General features: G+C 45.3%; 1 protein-coding gene across 1 annotated transcript; it reads right to left on the bottom strand.

Moving 5' to 3' along the window:
- Window positions 1-1,763: 1,763 nt before the first annotated feature.
- On the bottom strand, window positions 1,764-21,605 carry LOC139827954 (uncharacterized). The gene is made up of 8 exons (XM_071808362.1): window positions 21,393-21,605; window positions 20,668-21,246; window positions 16,855-17,386; window positions 15,609-15,790; window positions 14,237-14,344; window positions 13,939-14,130; window positions 9,361-9,623; window positions 1,764-6,062 (listed from the first exon to the last, which is right to left on the bottom strand). Exons 1-3 carry the CDS (start codon window positions 21,603-21,605, stop codon window positions 17,318-17,320), a joined length of 861 nt encoding a protein of 286 aa, XP_071664463.1. The 3' UTR covers window positions 1,764-6,062; window positions 9,361-9,623; window positions 13,939-14,130; window positions 14,237-14,344; window positions 15,609-15,790; window positions 16,855-17,317.
- Between the last annotated feature and the right edge of the window lie 661 nt (window positions 21,606-22,266).

Raw genomic sequence — 22,266 nt, 5'->3', positions numbered from 1 at the left:
AACCAAACAAAACCCCAAAACCCTATTCAAAAATAGCTTCAACTCTAATAACTGATCATTTGTAGCCTTTCAGGCATTTTGGCTTTGAGTTTCTCAGGGTCCTCAGTCCAGCTAGTACCACTTTAATACAGACATGGGTTACATCTGGTTCACTCTTGTTGGGTACCACTGGTCTTCTAGCAAGCTTGTAATCCTGTGAATCAGGTCAGGAAAAGTGAACATAATTGAAATCAGAAACTATGCTTTAAGCTGTTTAGAAACATCTTTGGGGCAACAAAAATGCAAAGCAGATCTGTAGCCCACACCAAGATCTTCCAGAAAAGGCTGAGAACACACAAAAATTTCAACAGTATCCATCTTCATGCTGGGTAGGGGATAAGAGCCTTTAGTTTCTGTCTACAACACATCTCTGACTAACAGACAACCAGATGAGAAAAATGGTCTGACCAAGGAGGGGAATTCCTCTAACTGCAGTGTTTTTTCAGAGGAAATTGTCTTGTGGGTTTTCTAATAGGCACCTGTTCAACACATGAAATCTGTGCAGAAACCTGCATGACACCTCTCTGCAAGCAATGGCTCCAGCTGTGCTCTCACACCCTTGCACATTTAGCAAAGACATTTAGGTTATGCTGTTATAAAAAGGGTGCAAGTCTTCTATGGAGGTCAGGCTGGCGGTGCACCCTAAGCATATATGCTGTTTGTGGATGAACAGTGGTTTCATTAAGTAACTCAAGTTCTACTGCAAATGTTTTTAGAAACTCATTTCCCATGGTTAGCTATATAATTTGTTCAATATTTAAAACATGCATACAGCAGAATCCTCACCTCCTCTCTCTTCCTTGTTCATGTGTGTTTTTTAAAGCCCAGAAAAGGCCAGATCCTGCCCATTTTTTTTTCCTGTTATTTAAAGTTCACTTTCTGTTGGGGACCCTGCTATTGCAGGGCACATTCATGGTGTTCTCTGCCCATGCTGGAAACAACTATCATGTTATACTTGAACTGCCCAGGCAACTTTTAGCCAGAAATATTTCCGCTGCTGAGGCTTGTTAGAATTGCCATGCTTTGATAAAGGCTCAGGAAACACGTGACTGAGCCGGGCTTTCATTACTTCATTGGAAAATATGGGGGTTTCCACTCTTGAATGTATCCCAACTCTTTCTGAGTGCATCAGTTCCAAAACTTGCAGCTGTCCCCAGAGTCCCAGATGGGCTCTGTGATCTAGAGACACAAGATAGGTGTCTCACTAACAACCATACTACTCTACACAGTGACACCCAGGCCAGCCCTTGAGCATCATGAGCCCACCAGGATATTACAGCCATACGGAATTGATGGGCATCTTTAACTCAATGGCTGCTCCACTAAAAACCTTCTCATTTTATCTCTCCCCGATTTATTAAAAATGTTCCTAGAGATGAGTTTTTTGCAGAAAGGAGAGGCACGTGTCCATATCACACTGCAAGTATATAAAAATAGGAGTATTTACAGGGCTGGAGCTGAACCCTTCATACAGTCCCGGAGAGAGGACTCAGGTCATGTTTTTATTAAAACCTTAGAAAAAAAAAAATCCATGGACATGCTCAGCTCATAAAAAAAACATCAGTTCAGGCAGGGCTGGCTGGGCAGTGATCAGGGAGCCTAATTTCCCTTTAAAAATGTGCCTTCCTTGAAACTGAACTTAGTGAAATCGTATTGATTTGGCAAAACTTTATGTCAGAGGACAAGTCAAGGAAAATAATTCTGACAATATTAGAACACGCCATTTTTCATAATAGCCCACTTTCATAACAACATAGTTCTACATGTTTTATTCAGTAATTTCCTATTGTACAGCAAAATATAGACTGCTTAAATCGACTCAATTTCAGACTTATTTTACTGTTTAGTATGAAACTGAAAATCTGAAAACCCACAGCCAGTCAGACTTTACACTCTCTGCTTCGCTTCTACTCAGATGATTTGTATATTTTTCTAAGCTACCAGTTTTCCTTCTGTTGATTGGTGAAAACAAGAATTTATAGAAATTGTCTCTGTCATAGTTGACAGAAATCATTGTGCACAAGGTGCACAATTCAAAATCTGACTGCAAGTCTCTATGGTGTAATGTGGAGATAAGTGTAGATAAGATTAATAAACACAAGTTGAGTTGTGAGAAAAACATAATTAAGCTGTTTCTGATGTTTATCAGAATGGAAGGAGCCATGAATAAATGCAGGCATTTAATCCACGTGGAGGGATGTGCTTATAGCTGTATGTCTGTCACAAGCAGACTTCCCCCAGTTCCTTTATGAAGCTGTTTGTCTGGAGAACCACAGCACAGCGTGATGGAAAGTCGTGGCAAAAGGAGGCATGTACGGAGCATACCTCTATGACGTCAGTGCCCTGCAAATGCACTTCCCTGGTGGGTCTGTCATATGGCAATAAATCAGACCAGAGATACATTCCTGCCTCTGTAGAACATGCTTGGAAAGAGAATATGGGAGCTGCAGCATGGTCATGAACTGTAGTAATTTTGATTTGCTGGTGGCACTCTTGGAACTTAGCATGAAGCTGAATGTCTGGACAGCTGATTTCCCCAGGTGGCACCACCGTGTGCCACACAGATTGGGTCATGATTTTCAGGGCCTTTTCAAAAACATGTAGGAAGAGGGGAAAAAACATTTAAGTGCTCTCCCACTCTGAAAACATCCATCTATATTGTCAGCCAGGGGCAGTCCCTAAGACAAAGGGGAATGGCAGATTCAGCATCTTGAAAGGATTCTGAATTACGTGGGAGAGTAAGGTAAGTTTTCAGCACAGGACAGAAGAGTGGACCGCACACTGTATCGACTGCAAGGATGGTCCCAGTTAAGCATCTGACCCAGTATGTAAAAGCTAAGTTTGATAGCTTATTTTAGTGTGACAGTGACTGAACACTGGCACAGCTGCCCAGAGAGGCTGTGGAGTCTCCATCCTTGGATATACTCAAAAGCCAACTGGGCATGGTGCTAGGCAGCCTGCTCCAGGTGGCCCTGCTTGAGCGGGAAGGTTGGACCAAATGACCTCCAGACGTCCCTTCCAGCCTCACTCACTCTGAGATTTGTTGCTCAGCTAGATTATTACTGTTATTACTGTGTCCACTTGCTGCTTCTCTGTAAAGAGCACAGCAGAAACTCCCTCTCCCAACCTCTGTGCTGTCCACTCACATCCAATGCCATCCCAAAGGCAGGGAGAATCTCTGAGTCAATAAGGTTTTCATGAGACTGTGATCTCAGAGGCACTTTATAGCTAATATCGTATCACTGCATTCGTTCTAACAGCCTTCTCAGTTATGGGAAAAGGAGACAGGATTTTCACTGTGTATCTATACAAAGCCAAAAGCAAAAATTTAAACAAGGTAGAACCTCTAAAGAAGCTTGATTACAACATCTCAAATACATTTCATATGAAGCAACCAAAGAAAAACAGATATTACTTTCTTACCATGCATCCTTTCCTACTGTTGCAGGCTAAATAAATGCCCATAACTGCCTCTTTCTCCCATGTATACTATAAACACCTGTATCAACATTGCAACACACACCCTTTTTGCATCAAAAAACTCTTTCGTATGCTTACCATTTTAAAAAGGCTTTCATGGCATGATGTGGCCTTGTCCTGGAGCTCTGGGTGAGACAAACAGGGTGGAAAACAGGTTTTGCTGCTTATTCTCATCTAGCTATAAGCTAGAAGTCAAAATATCCTGAGGTAGCTCACACAGATCCTATGAAGTTGTTACACATTCTTTAGTATTAGGCATCTGTTTGAATGACAAGATAATTACAAGCCCTCAAGCAGTTTTATGTCATAGAGTTCCACTTCTAAGTTCATACCATTTTAGCAACAGCTGTAAGGCTCGTTGGCTTCATGGTCAAGCTTGATAGACGGAAAAAAGCACTTGAAATGTACTTTAATGCCACACAACCTCCATGCACAGAAGTACAAGTCATCCTGGTGGTCACAAGTGTTGGTATATCTTGGCACACAACTATTGGGCAGTTTAAATGCTGCTAAGAAGTGCCTCATTTTACCAAGGGAACAAAGTGTGCACCAAGTGTCACCCTGGAAGTGTTTTATGAGCAAAATTGCCCTGAGATGTGAGGAAAACCTGAGCAGCTTAGGCCATCTCACACCGGTAGCTGGAGGTGGACTTTAAGGTTCAACATCAGCCCATTCACCACAGTCCTTTCCCTTTTCCTCTTTCCATTGATTGCAAACTGTCATTTAACCTTTTAAAACTCTTCATCCTGTCAGATGTATCTGGAACAGCTTTAGAACTGCCACAGCAAATGCCGCCCAGGGACCAAACACCTGGAAAATGTATACTAACATCTCTGATTTCTACTGCACAGCTCTAAATTCACCCCACTAATCCCCCCTCACAGAGACCTGCAAAGCTGAGCCTTTTCTGGGCAGGTTAAAGTGTTTCTTTCCCTGATAAAAGAAAGTAAAATAGACAGTGAGGAGGACAGCAGAAAGATCAATATATCTCACTTTTCTAGCTTTCTGTGGCATTAGGTGCTGGAGAGTGGGATGGCTAAAGATGTCACTGTTCAGCTAATGCACTTTCAAAAGACTATATCAAATACTTATGCATTTTATTCTTCCTAGATACAGTTTTTTTCGTTGAAGACAGCACAGCTCAATTCAGCCCTGGTGTAATTACAGCGGCTTCAGGGAGGTTGCAACCTCCTTACAACCGGGCTAGAATTATTTGTTCATTCCACGTTTCCTTTCTTCTGACCAGCCATAGCTCCACTGTCCTGATTTTTAACTCTTGTACCAAACCAGCAATTGCTGCATAAAATGCCTTTTTTGTCCATTTGCAAGCGGTGACCTCCTTTTCCCATGGCACAAGTCCCCAGGTGGAAGTTTAATCTTTCACAGCTGAGTGGCTTTCAACATACAGGCAAAAGCAGAGTGAAAACCTTAGCATTGCTATTAAAGCTGCTCTCGATAAACAATTACTTGTCTTAATAGGGAGTAATATAAGAACTAATCCAGTATTGAAGCAAAGTGAAACCACTGCAAAGCCTGTCTTGCAGCTGTGATTTCCTTTTGCAAAGAGAGCTGTGGAGCTACCAAGTCAGGCATTCTTCACCAAGGAGGTTATCAAGAGAGGGAGAGTGAAGAAATAAACTGTTTTGATGGCTTGTTAGCAATGGAATGTTTACGTAAGACTTCAAATAAAGAAAAAAATGACTAGTGTGTGCAGAGCACCAGAACAAGACAGAATAAGCTAGGTAATAACTTTTATGTGGTGAATTTTGAAGCACAGGCAATTCATTAGGAGCAGCAACAACACAGAACCAACTACTCAGAGATGTGCTCGCATAATCAGCTAGATTAAATGCAACCTTGTGGACCTCTAAGAAGATTACATTTCAGTGAGCTAATTCAGGCAATGTTGTGATTACATGGAATTAAAATAGACTGTTAGAATAGAAATAAGGCCAGTAATTTGGATGGAATTAATAGTCTGCCTTTTCTCATTTTTACATTTCTTAAAATTCAAGCTTAGTGCTAATGGTTTTACAAAATCTTTTCTTTGTTATGTTCTATCTGTTTATTTGCCATTCACTAGGATAGCTTTGCTCAGGCAAGCAGAAGTATTAGTAGAAATCTCATGCTTTGTCGTAATGTGGGAAAAAGTGACAACATCTGGGGAGATCCAAGTCTCGTTTTGCTAAGGGGCAGCAGTCACACAAAGATGCTAATGACCGAGCAGCTCGGGCACAGCCTTCTTCAAATGCTGTGTTTTGGACCACGCAATGCACCCAACTCAATGTTCTGATGACAGTGCTGGTCTGCTGTCTTCTAAGGTCATGTCTGTCTCACTTGCCTTGACATAGATGTGGCTCGCCTTCCTCAGCTTCTCCATGGAGCTCAAAAAATGGCTCTGAGCTTCTTAAGTGATTTGCAGCTTAGTATGGCATTTGTGAGTCCTACAGAGCTGTGTGGTTTCCCTGAAGACCATGCACATGGGCCAGTCATGGCATTGCTACTGGAGATGCAGAACTTTCCAAGTCACACTACAGGAGTACCTGGAATAGACAAATACAGTCCATATGATGCAGTATCAGACAGCAATAATTGCTAGGCTATGTGATAAAAGCTCATTTGCACAACCATAGAAGTCCACTGAGATCATCCTCAAACCTGCTCCTTGTTACCTCTCCCAGCTGGTTGTCTCCCAACTGCCCACTGCCTTTGAGCAGCATTTTGGTTTTGTTTTTGGTTTTTTTTTCCCTATTAAATCTTGTCTCCCTGAGTTTAAATAGTATTTTTCTTCTGGTGTTATGAAAGAAAATACTGTGCTTCAGTATAAGTAGATGGAAACTATTCTACTTTCTTGCCTTAAAAAATAATCATATGCCTCATGGATCTAGAGGTTACTTTGCTTCAGTCTGCCATCTACCACGGCACAATGTTTCTATTTTTCTCTGTCAGGTTTCAGAATTTTGTGCATTCTGAGGTCAGATGTCAAGATGCTATGTTTGCACACCTAATTTTTTATTCTTTCTCAAAAAAAGTTGCATTTGTTATTTGATGGTCATGGTATGTATGGCACCTCAGTTTGGTGTTTCTTTAAAATAAAAATTAAAATATTTGACACCTTGAGCCAGAGTTCTGAGATGGAGTAGGACCTGTTTCCCTGTGTCTTTCTTAACCTTTAAAACCACCTTTTAAATTTAGTTTCAATGCTCAACTATTTATTTCTATAGGCTAGGTAGCTTCTGCTGCAATCTTCATTGAAAACTGATGCAAACTACGCTGAATATAATCCCATTCTCTATATATGACTGTCCCATTTCTCCATTTTTTTTTCCCCACAAGACCTTTTTCTAATTTCCTTTACACGGCCAATATCTGCCTAAGCCACAGCAATTTTTTTATTCCATATTCTCCTAATATCCTCTTTTAATATCCACCTACTGCAGGCTTTATCATTCTTTTTACTAAAATAAATAGCAATTAGAATATTATTACTAAATTTCAATACATAAAAAGAATAAGCAGACAAATACAATTAAAATAAAATTCAAATTCTGTTTTCAGGCTGATCAGCGTGAAATGCTTGCTGGCATCTACCTGGCTTTCTCCATATTGCCAGTTTCCTTCCAACCAAGAGTTCAGGTTAGGAATCCTCTCCCTGTCTACAGATGCTCAAAGCTTTTGTAATTGTTCCTAAAAGCAGAATGGCTGGTATGGCTTTCTTTGCTCTGCCTGACATACATTTAAATGTGTGTTAAACAGAGCAAGTTGCTGGGTTTCCTGGAAAATTACAAAAACTCAATATATACTGTGAGCAAAATATACACTTTTTCATCTATACCCAGCAAACAGCTTTGTGGTGGAGTAAAACACTGGATGTGAGAGGCATATTCCAATCATTTGGTTGTGAACTCTGCATAATAACTGGAGAGGAAATTAGCACATTTACAGAATATAATGGTGTTAAATTGATGCTGTTTGAAGAACTATAAAAGATCTGACAAAGGGTGGCTAAGCCATTGAAATGCAATTTTTCTTTCCTTTTATGAGTTCAAAATGTGAATTGTAATTTTTAGTTTTACATTTGTGATATAACTTTTGCCTGTGAATATAATTTATTTAAGAGGTAGTTAACTGCTGTGTTAAAACCAGAAATTTAAGACCCTTAGTCAAACTGATCTATTTACACAGGCTAATTTACTTACTTTTCATGTGCTCAAGCATTTTAGGTAGTTTTAGTCTATGTGTAAGGATTTTTTTTCTTTCCTTTTTTTTTTTTTTTTTAGTGTAAGCTTTTTTTTCCCTCCAGACATTTAAGGTTAAAAGAGCCTTTGTAACCTTTATTGCTTAATCAAAATACATTAAAAAAGGAAAATGCCTAGGATTTCCTGCATTCTTTCCTGTTTTTCAGGCAATTACAAACACTCCAGGTAACTCACTCTTGTTGATCCAACTACTACATAGGTGTGAGAAGGCATAGCCTGAATACAAGACCATACCAGCAACTGCAAAAGCATGATATGCAGAAAACCAAGGAAGACCTGAGTTTGTACCCCAGTTTGTTTTGAATTTGAGTAATTCAGAGTTTTATCATGTATCAGTGTCAGATCTGGTAGCCCAAATACATGAGTTCACACACTTAGACAAAAGTGTATGCACAGAAATCAAGGCTAGAAAGTTTACCTGAATTTGTCAGCTGCACTTTGCCTTGTACTAATCTGCCCCAGGTTATAGACATTTTTGTTTCCTTTTCTCCTTCACTCTTACTTCTTTTGAAATAACCCTTTCTACTGCTCTTCCTCTGCACTGAGATTTTCTTTCTGTTTTCCCTGTATTTTTGCCTGATGTTTTACATGCCTGCAGGCAATCTAGGAGGAAAAAAACTGAAATATTGCAGTTTATTTACTTGACAAAGTGAAAGCTAGAATAGGGCAGGATTTTTCCTCAGGAACGTTGCAGAATGGCAATTACTGCAAAAGGAGAATGCTGTTTAAACTACTGGATTGTACTGGCAGCAGAACAAACAGATAACAATTAGTTAAAAATGCATTTTGCTTGGATATTTTGAAGGTGCAGTGCTGGGACTGAGCTTCCAGAATAGTCTTCCAACGGAAGCATAAAGATAATCCACCAGAAGTGTATTCAAATAGAGCTTAATAACAGTATAGGAAAAAATGGTTTGGCATGGACAGTTGTAACTTCAAGTGACTGGAGGTCCTCTCCAGATCAATAAGTCCTTGACATCTGAGCAGCCCAATGGCTATGTTTCGGTTCCTTCTCAAGCGATGAGGAAATATCCTTGTAATCCTTTCCTAACACATTCCAGCAAGAAAAATGAGTCAAGATTTCATGGCCTTAAGAGCCAGTTGCCAAAAGCAAATCATAGTGTGTACCAGCCTGCTCCCACTTCAGTTGCACTAGCTGGCAAAGATGAGCCTTGCAAGGATCCTGGTTCTCTGTGCATTGTTAAGCTGACAAAGAATTTAATACAACTAATAGTGTTCAGTGATGTCAGCCAGTCTGATCGTTTTGCCCCAAACTTTACTCAGGGTTACCTCTTGAACCTAGTATCCAAATTTAAAATTCCCTAACAGCGTTAGCAGCCTAAGCTGCATGTTCTAAAGGAGATGAAATCAAGCTGGGCTATGCAGTGACTCAAAACCTTTGCAGATGACTGACCTTTGGCTGTAACTTCAAAGGACAATTTCAGCCTCCTTAAGCAAGCATAGCCATTAAAAGACACAGTCCTGCCCTTCTCCTTGATCATTTATTTCCATGCTTCTTTCTTGTGCTAGCACAAGCTTTTCTGTGAATATACCAGGGTACTTAGCAGGTTGAAAAACAAACCTTTGGCCAGGCTGTTCTCCAGCTCCTCAAGTCTTGCCTGTCGCTCAACTGCACAAATCCTTGTGCTCACCCAAAGGTAAGTTTAACACCAGGAAAACTGTAGCCTTCCTGTTTGTCATCATCTGTGTAGACTTTTAAAGGCCAAGTAATCCACCAGTTGATCTCTGTCAGCAGCAGCGCTGTTTCTCCAAACGAGGGCTGAAGTCCCAGCTTCAAGCCCTGCGCCACACTATGGCACTGTCATGGAATAACATATTCAGTCTCTGCAAAAGAAAACTACCATGAGTAAATGATCCAACAACAGCAAAATAATGAGAGCCATAGATCAATATATAGCTTGAATGACAGTTTCTCCTCCCATTAAGATTAGGGGATTTAGATCACATATTTCCACAGAACTGCCCTAATTGATTTTTGCACAGGCCTGGTGCTTTTGCTCTTGAAACTTTGCCTAGCAGGAGCTGCTGTTAAGAGATAATTGAAAGAAGGAGAATAGGGACTTTCTAGTCTCCCTCCTGAATAGCTATTTTGTTCTGGCTTTGATATGTCTTCTCCATTCCTTGGTGTTCCAGCAGTAAGAGAGCAAAACCCATTTATTCTTGAAGTAAAGCTGTGAGTAGTAACGTCTGCCTTGGGAATATTTTCGTCAGATACCTGCAGCCTAGGCACTTGCGAAGGAAAATCCAAATTAAATAATTCTTCAGAATTACTTTTAAAATCAAAGTCAATCCTGCTAGGTATGAGTTGGAATTATTCAGAGGAGAGAATGCTACTGTGGTGTGTTTGGAGGTAACTGGTTTGTTTTATAAAATCTCAGGGAAGATAAAACCTATGCCTGATATATCTAAGACTGTGTACATGTTCCCAGTTTGTGGCCTGCATATTCTGATCTCAGTAATTTTTTAAAGCCTGCAGTAAGTAATGCAGAAACGTTTCAGTCTTGTCCAGTTACTTTGAGATTTTGATTTCTTGGATACTCTTCTGTGTTCCTGGGTGATAAATTAACAAACTCAGGGTGCAAAACCTGACCACACTCTGCTTCAGCCTCTGAAACAATATCCTGAAAACCCTGAACCAGAGCTGGACACAGGGCTCTTAAATATTCCAGTGTTCACATGAGAGAGCTGGGATGGAAGAACTGGAAGTTTTGAGCTGCGCTGAAATGGCATGTACTGCAACAATGCCCAGGAGACAGACACCCTGGGGGCTCCCTCACTGCTTTGTGGACCTTGTTGCTGGCAACAAGAATATTATGGTCCCCTGGAGCAGCTGCCAAGTGAGGGAAATATTTTCATTTAAATATATTGCATTCAGGTGCTTCTGAAATAAAATTTTCTTTGATTTCTTTTTCACAGGTTTGTGCTTTAAATAGAAGAAATCAAATTCAAATAATCAAATAACATCCCATAAACAGTGGACCCTGGCTGTGCAGCCATCTTTACTGTTCTCCAGAATAAAAGATGATTTGAGGACAGTTCCCGTTGCTTTTCTGCTGATGGATAAAACAATAACATGGATGCTGGGTCTAGCTGTATTGCAGCTTGCTTTACTTCCACAAAATAGCATGAGGTAACTGCAGCCTTAACACCTGTGTAAGAAACAACCATCTACAACGTTGCCAACATCATTCAATGCAAGACTCTTTAAACCAATGTGTAAAGTGGGAGTAGAAATCACTCTAGCTCTAATCCATTACTGCTTTCTCTCAAATAATGTATTAATTTAAGAAACATTACCTGTGGCAAACTCTAGCAGACCAAAGAAGGAGGCAGAGCAATGAATTTACATCAATGGCTGCTAGCTTTCCCTTACAAAGAGCCCAGTTTGGTAAACCTCTACAGGGATCACCAACAGGCATACTGCTTTCTTCCTTGTCCTTTTCTGAATCATGCTCTATCTCTAAATAATTTCAGCTCGCTGCTGTAAGAGTCGATCCAAAGAACAGTATTTGCCTGAACATTGCCATCAGGGACTTGGAGAACAGATGTCCTGATAGAAAGGAGAACAGATGCCCTGATTGAAAGAATTGTACAAGGACTTGGAGAGAGGCCTGAAGAAAAGTATTGTGTCGTACAGGTCTCTCTGACCTGGGGCTACAGGTAACAATAGCTGCTACCCAGAAGATGGATTTCACCTGCTGCCTCAGCCAAACTTGCCCCCACCTCATCCCTGTTACTAAGGCCAATGAAGAAGAGCATGTGCAGAGGCTCATGGAGGGTCTTGAGGTCACCCAGCAGACAAGTAAGAGACCCCTGAATGCAGTGTGGCGCAGGCGCAGACGGGTTCTGGCAAGCGAAGCGGGGACTCTTTGGGCCTGCACAGTTAAGCCTGGATTGCAAAACAAAGGCAGAGATTGGCCTCAATCCATGAGAGAGAGGAGGGGTGAAGAAGCATAAAAGATGGTTCCCGACTGGACATCATTTTGATCTCCTCTCCAAAGGATCACAGATGACAACAGAGGACCAGCAGGATGCTGCTTACGGGACCTGGGACCATAGGAACACCTTTGGACTTGTGGTGGTAGCCAGCCCTCTTTCCCCCTTTTGCTTTCCTTTTTCTCCACTTTCTCTATCTTGTGCCACTTTACGGGGAAAATAATAAAGTAACACTGCTTGATAGAATTATAACCCCTTGGCATTTTGGTTGCCTTTATTTTGTGCTTCAAGATCAAAGCAAACGAACTATCACGAGCCCACCACTGAATGGACCATGACACCCGTTCAGTCGTACCTCAATGAAACTTGGCACTGCAGGAGCAAAGAGGACTGAGGAATTGTACTCCTTCCCCAAGCAGCACACTGCAAACCTGCTGCGGCAGCCCAATCCGTGGGCATCCTCTCTATCCAACTGATGTCTAAATAGCTAAATATTATTTTGCTGTTTAAAGTGCAGCTTCTGGGGATGAGATCAAGCAGGCAACTGGAGCAGAGTTCCTCCTTCTGCTGCCATGCCTGGCACCTACCGATCTCCTTTTGCTCTCTAGGCAGCTTAGCAGGCCAGCCCTTGTCCTCTATGCAGCAGCTGTGTGGTACAAGTGGTTTACCAAAGACTGGCAAAGTAGTCTCTGTTTCAGAGAGGAAACAGATGCAGTGTGATTTTCATTTGCCATTCTCTCCAGCAGCTCTGCAGAACACCTCTCACCAGCAGGTGGAATCCAGCCGGTTGCAAGACCATGGCGCTACAGCCTCCAACGAGCTGATGTGCGAAGTGGAAGGTACAATCCCGCTCCCAGGTGTATGCCCAGCCTTTTCCAGAGGTATTTCATAGAATTGTAGAATCATTCAGGATCATCAAGTCCAACCATAACCTAACGTAACTCTAGCACTAAACCACATCCCTAAGAACTTCATCTAAACACCTTTTAAACACCTTGCAAGGGAAATCTGCTGCCCCTGGAACAAAAGGCTCAGTAAGGCAAAGGGAAGTTTCTTACCCAGCTTACTGAAAGGAGGAGAAAATAATGAAAATTATAAATTACGGGGCTTCCTTGGTATAATTATTTTGTATGCCCTGCTTATTCCTACACAATACTACAGTGTTAGATTCCTTTAATCCATTAAACAGGTAAATTCATGGTACAAAACAAATGAAGTGGAACAATTTTGGATACGACTGGCTTGTTGCAGTGTGCTAATGCACATGTGCCATCAAGTGGTGCAGCAAGAAGGAACCTGGCAAAGAGCTTCAGCTGATTACAGTAGATCTGATGTCTCCCAAAGTCACCTTCTCATCCATAAATAACAAGTGACAAATAGAGATGTGCCACCATAACACTGGGTGGGAAAGAGCTCTGTGGCTGCAGTTACAGGGCACAGAGCTACAGGGGCAAGTGTCTATTAATTCAATGGGCTTTGAGGCACTTATAACAGGCTTATATGAAAAAAAAAACTTTTTAAATGCCTACCCAAGTCCCTAATTATACAGCGTGGTGCGTGTCCCACATTAGAGAACACAGCAGCTCTTGAATGACCCTTCTGAGGAGCTGGGGAGCAGCACGACTGGTTCAGACATGGGATGATGATTTGGGTGCAGCTCTGTTAATCCCAGAAGGGAAAGTGCTGCTGTCTTTCTGTGATTTTATAACATGATCTGGGAGCCACTGGCAGTGCCTGGTTGGTGACAGACTTGTACCCTGATGCAGGGACACCAGGAGACTCACCATCCTGCTCCTCACATTCCTTTCAGCCACGCCAGAGCTGAGGAGTTCAGCTCCAAAATGTCTGACTGGGATCAGGGATACAAAGGGATTAATTTAGAGAATCCCTGCTGGGAATTTCTTGGGGACCAACACATCATCCGCCACCAAAGTACCTCAGTACCTCAAACGTGAATACATCAATCCCTGTGTTACTGAGAGGAAATGTTTTACTGACTTTTTTTTTTTTTTTTTTTACAGCCAGGTAACTTGAGCACATACAAGGTTGTACTTGAAGAGTCTGGCATATTTTTTACCTCCTCTATTTCTATTTCTATTTCTATTTCTATTTCTATTTCTATTTCTATTTCTATTTCTATTTCTATTTCTATTTCTATTATTTCTATTTCTATTATTTCTGTTTCTATTTATATAGCACTTACGTGTTACTGCTGCATTTTCACTTCTGGTGAAGCTGAACAGCAGATATTCCCCCCTGGCAATCATACTTGTTCTAGATTTTCAACGTTTGCTTGATGCAGCTGAGATGAATGCAGCCCTATTTTCATTATCTCTTTTTTTTCCTCCATTCTAATTAGAACTTTCCAGTATATCCTGAATGAAACAGAAAAACTCTGAAAAAGAGCATTTAATATTTTAATATAGCCTTGCACCATAAATAAGAGTCTGCTTGGATAGCATTCAGGTAAAGATTCTTTAAAATGACTGAGACAAAGTTACCTTCTGAACACAGCCTGAATTGCTCTTATGGTGACCTTCCACTTCACTCTCAGACAATTTTTTCCCTGGATATTGGCCAATGCCAAGCGCATGCCCACCTGCCTCCTTCTTTTGATAAAAAAAAGATAGTGCAAAAAAAAAGTTGTGTGGTTAGCAGGTAATTGCAGCCGTGTTGAAGCAAACATTTGAAATAGCAGAAGTGGAAAATGTCAAGGAAAAACAACAATATGAGCAATAACTGAAAGATTGTTTGGAGAGTATAAAGGGGGCCCTAATTTACTCCTTGGGGAGTATTTGTTAATACCGACATTCTGAAATATCCAGGAGCTCTTTTCTCCTTATTATCAGCATCTACCAGGGCCAGAGATAAAGGAAGTAGGAAAGCAGAGGAAGAGGGGAAATACCCATTTGATTAGTTTGAAACACAGTGGTAAAATGGCTTTGTATTAAGACAAGCAGAGTAGTATTAACATTGTCTGGTTTTGTGCTTGCTGGAGGATTCTGAAAAGTCTGCTCTCTTTTCTTCTTTTTAAAAGTATGATTCTTAACAATGCCCCTCACTGAAGAGCAAATAACATATGATACCCTTAATGGATTTGCAAATTAATTATTAAAAAAAAAAATCTAAGGATTGATTTAAAGCTCACAACAGTCTTACCCCTTTAAATGCCGGAACCAAAGAAATTTAGAACAGAAAAGACCACCAAGTAAAACAAAGACCAGAAAATACACACACATATCCGCCCCCCACCCCTGATCAGGCCCAATTACCTGCATTATCATTTTTGCAGCCACAGATGGGAGAGGGCCTAATATTAATCACTGATGGAATTAAGTGACTAGTTTTGCAGAGAAAAGCAAAGGTGTATCTTCACAGCCCAAACTGAAATAAAAAAGCTCCTGTAACTCTTTATCAGACTGATACAGATTTCAAAAGTCCATCTATCAGCTCATATAGAGATGACACCTTGGGGTGACACCTCTCTGGAGAATTGTAATAAATAAGAATCTCCGTGAAGTCACCAATAACCTATAAGCTCATTTTTAGGTAACTTCCCTGCTCCCCATGGCAAACTAGATAAAATGTTTATTTACACAAATTTGCTTTTCCTCTTGTTCCATTTTAATTCTGATACCTTGAATTTTTGTGTTATAGAATTTTCATTCAAAGATTTCCATGCCTTTTTTTCAAGCATTAGCCAGAAAAGCCTGGAGATGCTTTGACAATACAGGTAAGAATTTCTCCTATTTTATGCAACTGAGATGGGCAACACAATTCAAGTTAAAATAACAGCTTAGTAACTTATAGCACAGAACCTGAGATTTTGACTACTGTGTTCCACTTCTAATTAAAACAAAACAACACAAATACCTTCTATGACATACTGCTCTTCCCTCCAAAGTGTATAGCAAATACAGGTGTGAATTATTCCTAGGCCAGATTAAGTCGGTGATCTTCAGCGTTTTGCTTCAATGGTGATGAATTTTATCATCTTATTTGACTCTTTGCAGAGTCAAATATCTGTGTAGATGTCCCTCTCTCCTTGCAATGAGCTGGATTATGGAAAATCACAAGAGAAAAGTCACTTCACAGACGAGCATGAAGAAAGTGCTGAAAACGGTTTTTCACAAAAAGCATTTTCTTTAATACAGAATTTTTTTTTTTTTCCTCTAGGTGACATAAATGACCCTCTAGATTTTTTGTCTGAAAACTTTCGATTTACCAAAAAAATGAATATGTACCACTGTCTCGTGCCCTGTAAACCCTGTGTAGTTCATCTGATATCTGCACAAACGCGATGCAGGTGTACTTAACCTCATGTGGCACAGTGTGTCAGAGTAGAGTATGCCAGCCCTCATCATAATATTTGTGTCTTAAGTGGTTTAGGGTTTTTTTCTGTCTTTTTTCCTCCAGCATCCTCAGCCAGCAGCCCAGCAGCTGCATTGCTACTCTTCTCCCCATCCAGGGACAAAAATAGAGTAGCAGCTTAAAACCACACAGACTTGTTTATGAAGCTTAAAACCACATGGACACACTCACCCCCATGTGGCAGTAAGTGCTGTTGGTTTGTGGTGACATAAATTCAGTGCCTTTGCTGCTGGAGCAAAAATAGCATAAATAAGGAGAAAAATCACCTCAAGTTTTTTAAAGGGAAAAATACTGTTTTCACTACATAATTATTTTATGGCAGAGGTCCATGTAAAGGGTGCCCCTCCGAAACCAGACTTTGGGATGCCCTGTTTTCTTAAGCAGGACTGAGAAGTATAAGCCATCGCTTTTGGGGTGTCCTAGGCTGGGGGTGACACAGAAATGAGCAGAAGGGATGAAACCCTCAGTTAAAAAAAAAGCTTTTTAGAGGTGACTGATGTCCATTAAAGTTCTGTTCGGGTGAAAACTCCAAGCTCCAAGGAACGGCTGGTTCTAGGTTCTGCGGCCCTGGTCCCCTTCAAGCAGACCTCACTTCTGCTGTGTCTCCACCTTTCCGAACCTTTTAAATTACCTTTTGCCTTTTAATTGTGTCACTTAGTGTGATACCTACAGAATTATCCGAAACATTTTTGTTTAGGAAGGATCAGAGGCAAGACGAAAAATAAAGCTCGAGGATACTGTAACCCACCTGCTGCTAGAATTAAACTTCTTCATTTGCAATGGTTATTACATGTACAGGTGTCATGCAACCCAGGTTACATTTGCCATGCTGCCTTAAGAACTGAAATCTGGCAGTTCTTTCTCGGTTTGCATCTTTTTCTTCCTAAGTAAGAGGCACATTAAGAAGACTTCAAAACCCTATGGGAATAGAAATACTGAGCATCATTTCGAGGGACCTGGATGGTGCTGAGGTGCTGACCTGGCATTCCTCATCTGTGGATGGACCAGCCAAGGGCAGCTCCGTTGTTTTTTCAGGAGATCCTCATGAATTAAGTTTGGCCGAGGTGTTCAAACAGATGCCCCCAGCCTCCCCTGCAGAGCATCCCCCAGCTGGTTGGTAATGGAGGAAAGAGCCCTTGGTGATTTTAATTCTTGCTTTCTAGCTCTCCCATTTCAATGTTCACATGCAACTCCATGCAAAAGAGGAACTGTCATATTAGTCTCATGTTGGCGGTGGAAATGGCAGGATCCTTTCCACGCTGGGCTCTCAGTGGTCCCTGCTGAGAGACAACAGAAAGTCCTGAGGACCTTTGAGGGGGTGTTTAATATTGGGCTTCCAGGGGGTCGAGTACAAGAAAAAACCCAAATATGACTGGCAGCCTCAGTTATCTGCATTAGGTTTGAAAGAAGAATAATTAGCAAGGCTTATTGAGGGCTGAAGCACTAAAGATTTCTGCTGGGCTTGCCACAGGCTGTTCTCAGGCTCATGAGAGGAGGAACCGGGGTTAATTCGAAGATCAGCGCTCCATTTTAATCACAGTGACTTCACCTCCTCAGTTCATATACTGGGATGGCATCTGGTCAGTATTTTTTCTCCTTCTAAATGACAACTTTAGTCACTTTATTTTAAGACGTATTTTAGAGAGTTCACGAGGTTTGTCCTGTACTTCACAGCCAGAGAAACTGTCAGAGTGTCTAAAAAAAAAAAAAAAAGCCAGGGACACAACGAGGAGCGGAGTGGCCGCAGAATCTCCTTTTTGGAGGAAACAGGGCAAAAAAGCAGCAGGAAGCGGAGCCCCGGGTGTCCCGGGGGAGTCCCCGGCGGGGGAACCGAGGAGGCCAGGAGCAGATGGTGGAACTCGGGGAGATGCTGTGGTTCGGGGCCGGGGGGTCCCCTGGGCGCTGCCGCCCCCTACTCCACCGTGCGGCGTCCGGGACGCAGAGCCAGGACGGGCGGCGTCCGGATCCTCTCCCAGCAACTCGCTGCTGCGGGACTGGCTTGGGGATCCGGCCCGGCCCCGGCTGTCCCATGAGGCTGGCGGGGACCGCCTGGTGTCCCCTTGCTGAGGCAGAGCCGAGGAGCTGACGGACCCCATGGCTGGTACGGGAACCGTGAGGAGAGACACCTTGGACCCCCGGGGGGCTCTGCCTGCTCCGACTTTGTGCTATCCGGAGCGCCGGAACGGACCGACACCAGGACCCCCGGAAAGGAGCGGGGGACAGCGGAACCCCCCGCCGAGCACAACCGCGCAGGGACGCCCCGGAACTCCGCGGGGAGGGATGCCCGGCCCACCCTGCCCGCGGGGACTCGCTCTCATTTTGGGGAGAAACAGAAACCCGCGGGGGCCGGAGAGCCGGGCTCAACGGGGCCGATCGGTGCCCCCTCTCCCCGCCGGGGTTTACCCTCAGGGGCCGGGGCGGTGCTGGGCGGGCGGGCGCTAGGACCCCACGGCCGACGGGCCGAACCCCTCTGACCACGGCGCTCCCCAAACTCCCCCCCCAGGAGTGCCTCCTCCCGCCGGGCGGGGCCCAGGGCGCCTGCGCGGGGCGGGGCGAGGAGTTTAGTCCCCCGGCGGCCGCCATCCCCGTTTCCTCTCATTCTCTCTGCGGCGCAGGGGTGGGCGGAGCTGGGTCTCCGGGCGGGGCTGTGGCCCCGCGGGCGGGGAGACCGGCTTGGCCCGGCTCTTCGCCAGGAGCTCCGGGCTCTCGGGGAGGAGGGAGCGGAGGCGGGAGGGCAAGTGCAGGTGGTGCCCGGGCGGCTCCACGGAGCAGCAGCGGGGGGCGCAGGGGGTGAATAGAGCCCGCAGGACTGGAGCCCGGTGCTCACCGTTCCCGCCCGAGCCGCCCGCGGGCACATGGGGCCCGACCCGTCCCACGTCCCAGCCAGACACCACACGCGGGTTCGGTGGGGGGCTGTGAGGTCCATAGGTGCTCGTGGAACTGGAGCCCCGTGTCCCGGTGCTGGGGTTAAGCAGCACCAAGCGAGCTGGGCATTTCTTAGGCCTGAGAACGGGGCCCAAGTGCTGCGTTGTTGAGGTTCAGAAAGGGGCTCCTGGGCCTGGAGCAGAGCTCAAGGACTGGGCTTTCGGCTCAGGAAGAGAGACCGAATCACTGTTCCTGGGCTCAAGCCCTGGGGCCAGGTTGCCCAGTTGGGTAGGGGATGGGAGGGCGTTGGGGAGGGAGGTGGGCAGAAGCAGGTGGCTGGAGCAGGGTGGGCAGCAGGCAGGGGGACCCCTTCCAGAGTGGGGGGGTCTGGTCAGCCTGGCCACTGAATCTTTGGATGCTGGCATGCACCAGGCTGAATTAAGTGTTTGACTTAGTTTCTGGCATAAAAAGTTATTTCCACCCCTTTTTATTCAAAGAATGTTCAACTACTGGACTAGTTATTATTTAGTTCATATTTCACAGAATCACAGAATATTAGGGATTGGAAGGGACCTCAAAAGATCACCTAGTCCAGTCCCCCTGCCGGAGCAGGAACACCCAGATGAGATTACACAGTAATGTGTCCAGGCGGGTTTTGAATGTCTCCAGAGTAGGAGACTCCACAACCTCCCTGGGCAGCCTGTTCCAGTGTTATGATACCCTCACTGAGAAGTTTCTTCTCAAATTTAAGTGGAACCTCTTGTGTTCCAGTTTGAGCCCATTACTCCTTGTCCTACCACTGGTTGTCACTGAGAAGAGCCTGGCTCCATCCTTGTGACAGTAAACATTAATGAGGTCACCCCTCAGTCTCCTCCAAGCTAAAGAGCCCCAGCTCCCTCAGCCTTTCCTCATAAGGCAGATGCTCCACTCCCTTAATCATCTTTGTTGCCCTATTTATTCAATGTTTGACAGTTCATATGGAAGTTATGACAGTGATTGATTTATGATCTAGCCAATGGCCAGGCTCATTGGAATAAGCACAAACTGAAAAGAACTAGAGCTGCATAACAACTGGAACCAGAAGGAGCTAGAGCTTAAGAGGAGCTGGAACCATCCTTGAACTGGAGCCTTAAACAAGCCTGAAGCATCCACAGGCTGGAGCTGCCCATGAGCTGGACCCAAAAGAAATGAGAGTAGTGAAGCTGGTACAGAGAAGAACTGGAGCCAAAACTAAACTGGAGCTTCCTACAAGCTTCATGTGAAACAAATGAGGGCACAAACCACATAAAAGGGTACACAACAAATAAACTGGTGCACACACCAAAACACAATAGGTGCATAAACCCAAAAAACACGTGTGTAAAACCAACAAAAACGGGGGCATAAACCAAAAAACAAGAGGTGCAAAACCAAAAAAACCACAGGTGCACAAACCCAAAAACCGAGGGTGCAAACCCCAAAAAAACACGGGCACACAAGCCATCAAAAAACGAATGCAAATCCTCACAAACAGGAGCACAGACTAGTCCCACAGACGGAGCTGGGGCAGAAACAACCGGGCCCCCCAACAGCCTTAGCGGTGCCAGCGGGTCTGGGCCGGACTGCCCCAAGCGCCCGCTCCGGCCTCCCCGGACACACCCCCAGCCCGGCCCCGTCCCTGCACCCCTAACAGCCTCCCAGCTTTGGACGTGCTTACCGGGCACGTCCTCCCCGCCGGCGGCTCCCGGCGCTCGCCGCCTCGGGCCCGAGCTCCAGGCCCGGCGCCGGGATGAGCCTCCCCTCCCGCCGCAGCACTCGGGAGCTGAAAAATAGGCGCTTCGGTCCAAGCCCGGCTCTGCGAAGGACTCACAGCTGCCCCACGACCCCGCCGGGGCAGCCCAAGGGCTGAGCCCCAGTGGAAAGCAGCTCCCCCAGCAGCAGCTCCCGCAGTCACCGCTTCCAGCTCCTCCGGCTGCGGCAGAGCTAGCGCCGGGCCGAGGGATTTGTCCTCCTGGCAGCCGCTGCGGACAAAAGCCGGGGAGAAGAAACCGGAGGAGGGAAAACAAAATCCGGTCGCCGGGCTGCTTAAAGCGGCCGGGAGACAGTGCCGCCCGCGGTTCCGCCCGCCGGCTGCGTTCGCCCCGCGGCCGGATACGTCCCGAAAAGACGAACCGCCCGGTCCCGGTGCAGCTACAGCCGGTTCCCAACACAGCGGCACCCCCGCACCGGCCCGGAGCCGGTTCCCGAGGACCCCAGGTCGGACAGAACTCCCGCCGAGCAGAGCCCACCAGCCCCGCTACCGCCTCTGTGCATCCTCCCGCTGTAGCGGCGGCCCCGGGCGGGGGAGGTTGAAGTCTCGGGACCGCCGCGCACGTGCCGCCGCCGAGTCACGTGACTGCGGGTTCAGCTGCGCCCGGCACAGTGGCGCCGCCTGGCGGACACGGAGCGGCAGCGCGGGGCGGCACCGGTGACGTTATCGTGGCGCTCGGGCGCGACCCGCCAGGCGTCGTCTGCTACATCCCGGCTGCCCTCGCCCCACTGTCCCCGCCCGGACACGGGCCCATGTTTCTGCCCACAACAAGGCTTCCGTCTAAGCTCCCCATGCCATCCCATGTCCACACCTAACTGGCACGGGGGGGCAGTGTTGTCCCCCATGCTCTACCAGCTCCTCTCGATGTCTCCCCAGGGGATATCCACCCCAAAAGCCCCCTCCACTCCAACTGTTGGCCCTTTAAACCTGCTCCCCATCCTCCTTGTCTGAGCTGGCCTCCATTAACCATTACCAAAATGAAGCTGGGGAGAGGCAGAAGGGCGGGAGTGCACTGAGGCTCCCAGATGAGCAGTGCTGCTGACCAGCACCCATGGGACACTGGCAGGTGCTGGTGGGAGGGATGGTGGGGGGGGCACCCTTTGTCAGATCTGTCCCTGTGTCCCCAAAACCCCATGGCATCCATTAAAGGGGGTTAAGTGGGGTCAGAAACATGGTGGGTGGGAGGAGAAGCCGTGCTCCCAGTCTCTCACATCTTGGATTTAGTACATGGGCGGTACCAACAGCATGGTGGTACCTTGCCAAGGAATGGAGCACTCACCCTGCTGACACCAGCAACACCTCCACCACTTGTGATATGAGGTGGACTTAACCCTGGGCTCTGGCAACCCCACAGGCAACTCGGGGGCTCCAGGCTGAGCCCCAACACACGGGGAATCGACACCACAGGATGTGGGCTCTGGTTTCCAGATCCCAACACTGGCCAAATGAGTCGCGATTCAAGTACCCAAAACTCGGGACTTCGTGTCTGCTTCTGACCCCTATCAA

The sequence above is a fragment of the Patagioenas fasciata genome, chromosome 4 (genome assembly GCF_037038585.1).
Source record: "Patagioenas fasciata isolate bPatFas1 chromosome 4, bPatFas1.hap1, whole genome shotgun sequence".
In the NCBI taxonomy this organism is placed as follows: Eukaryota; Metazoa; Chordata; class Aves; order Columbiformes; family Columbidae; genus Patagioenas; species Patagioenas fasciata.
This window is presented reverse-complemented; position numbering and strand designations above follow the sequence as displayed.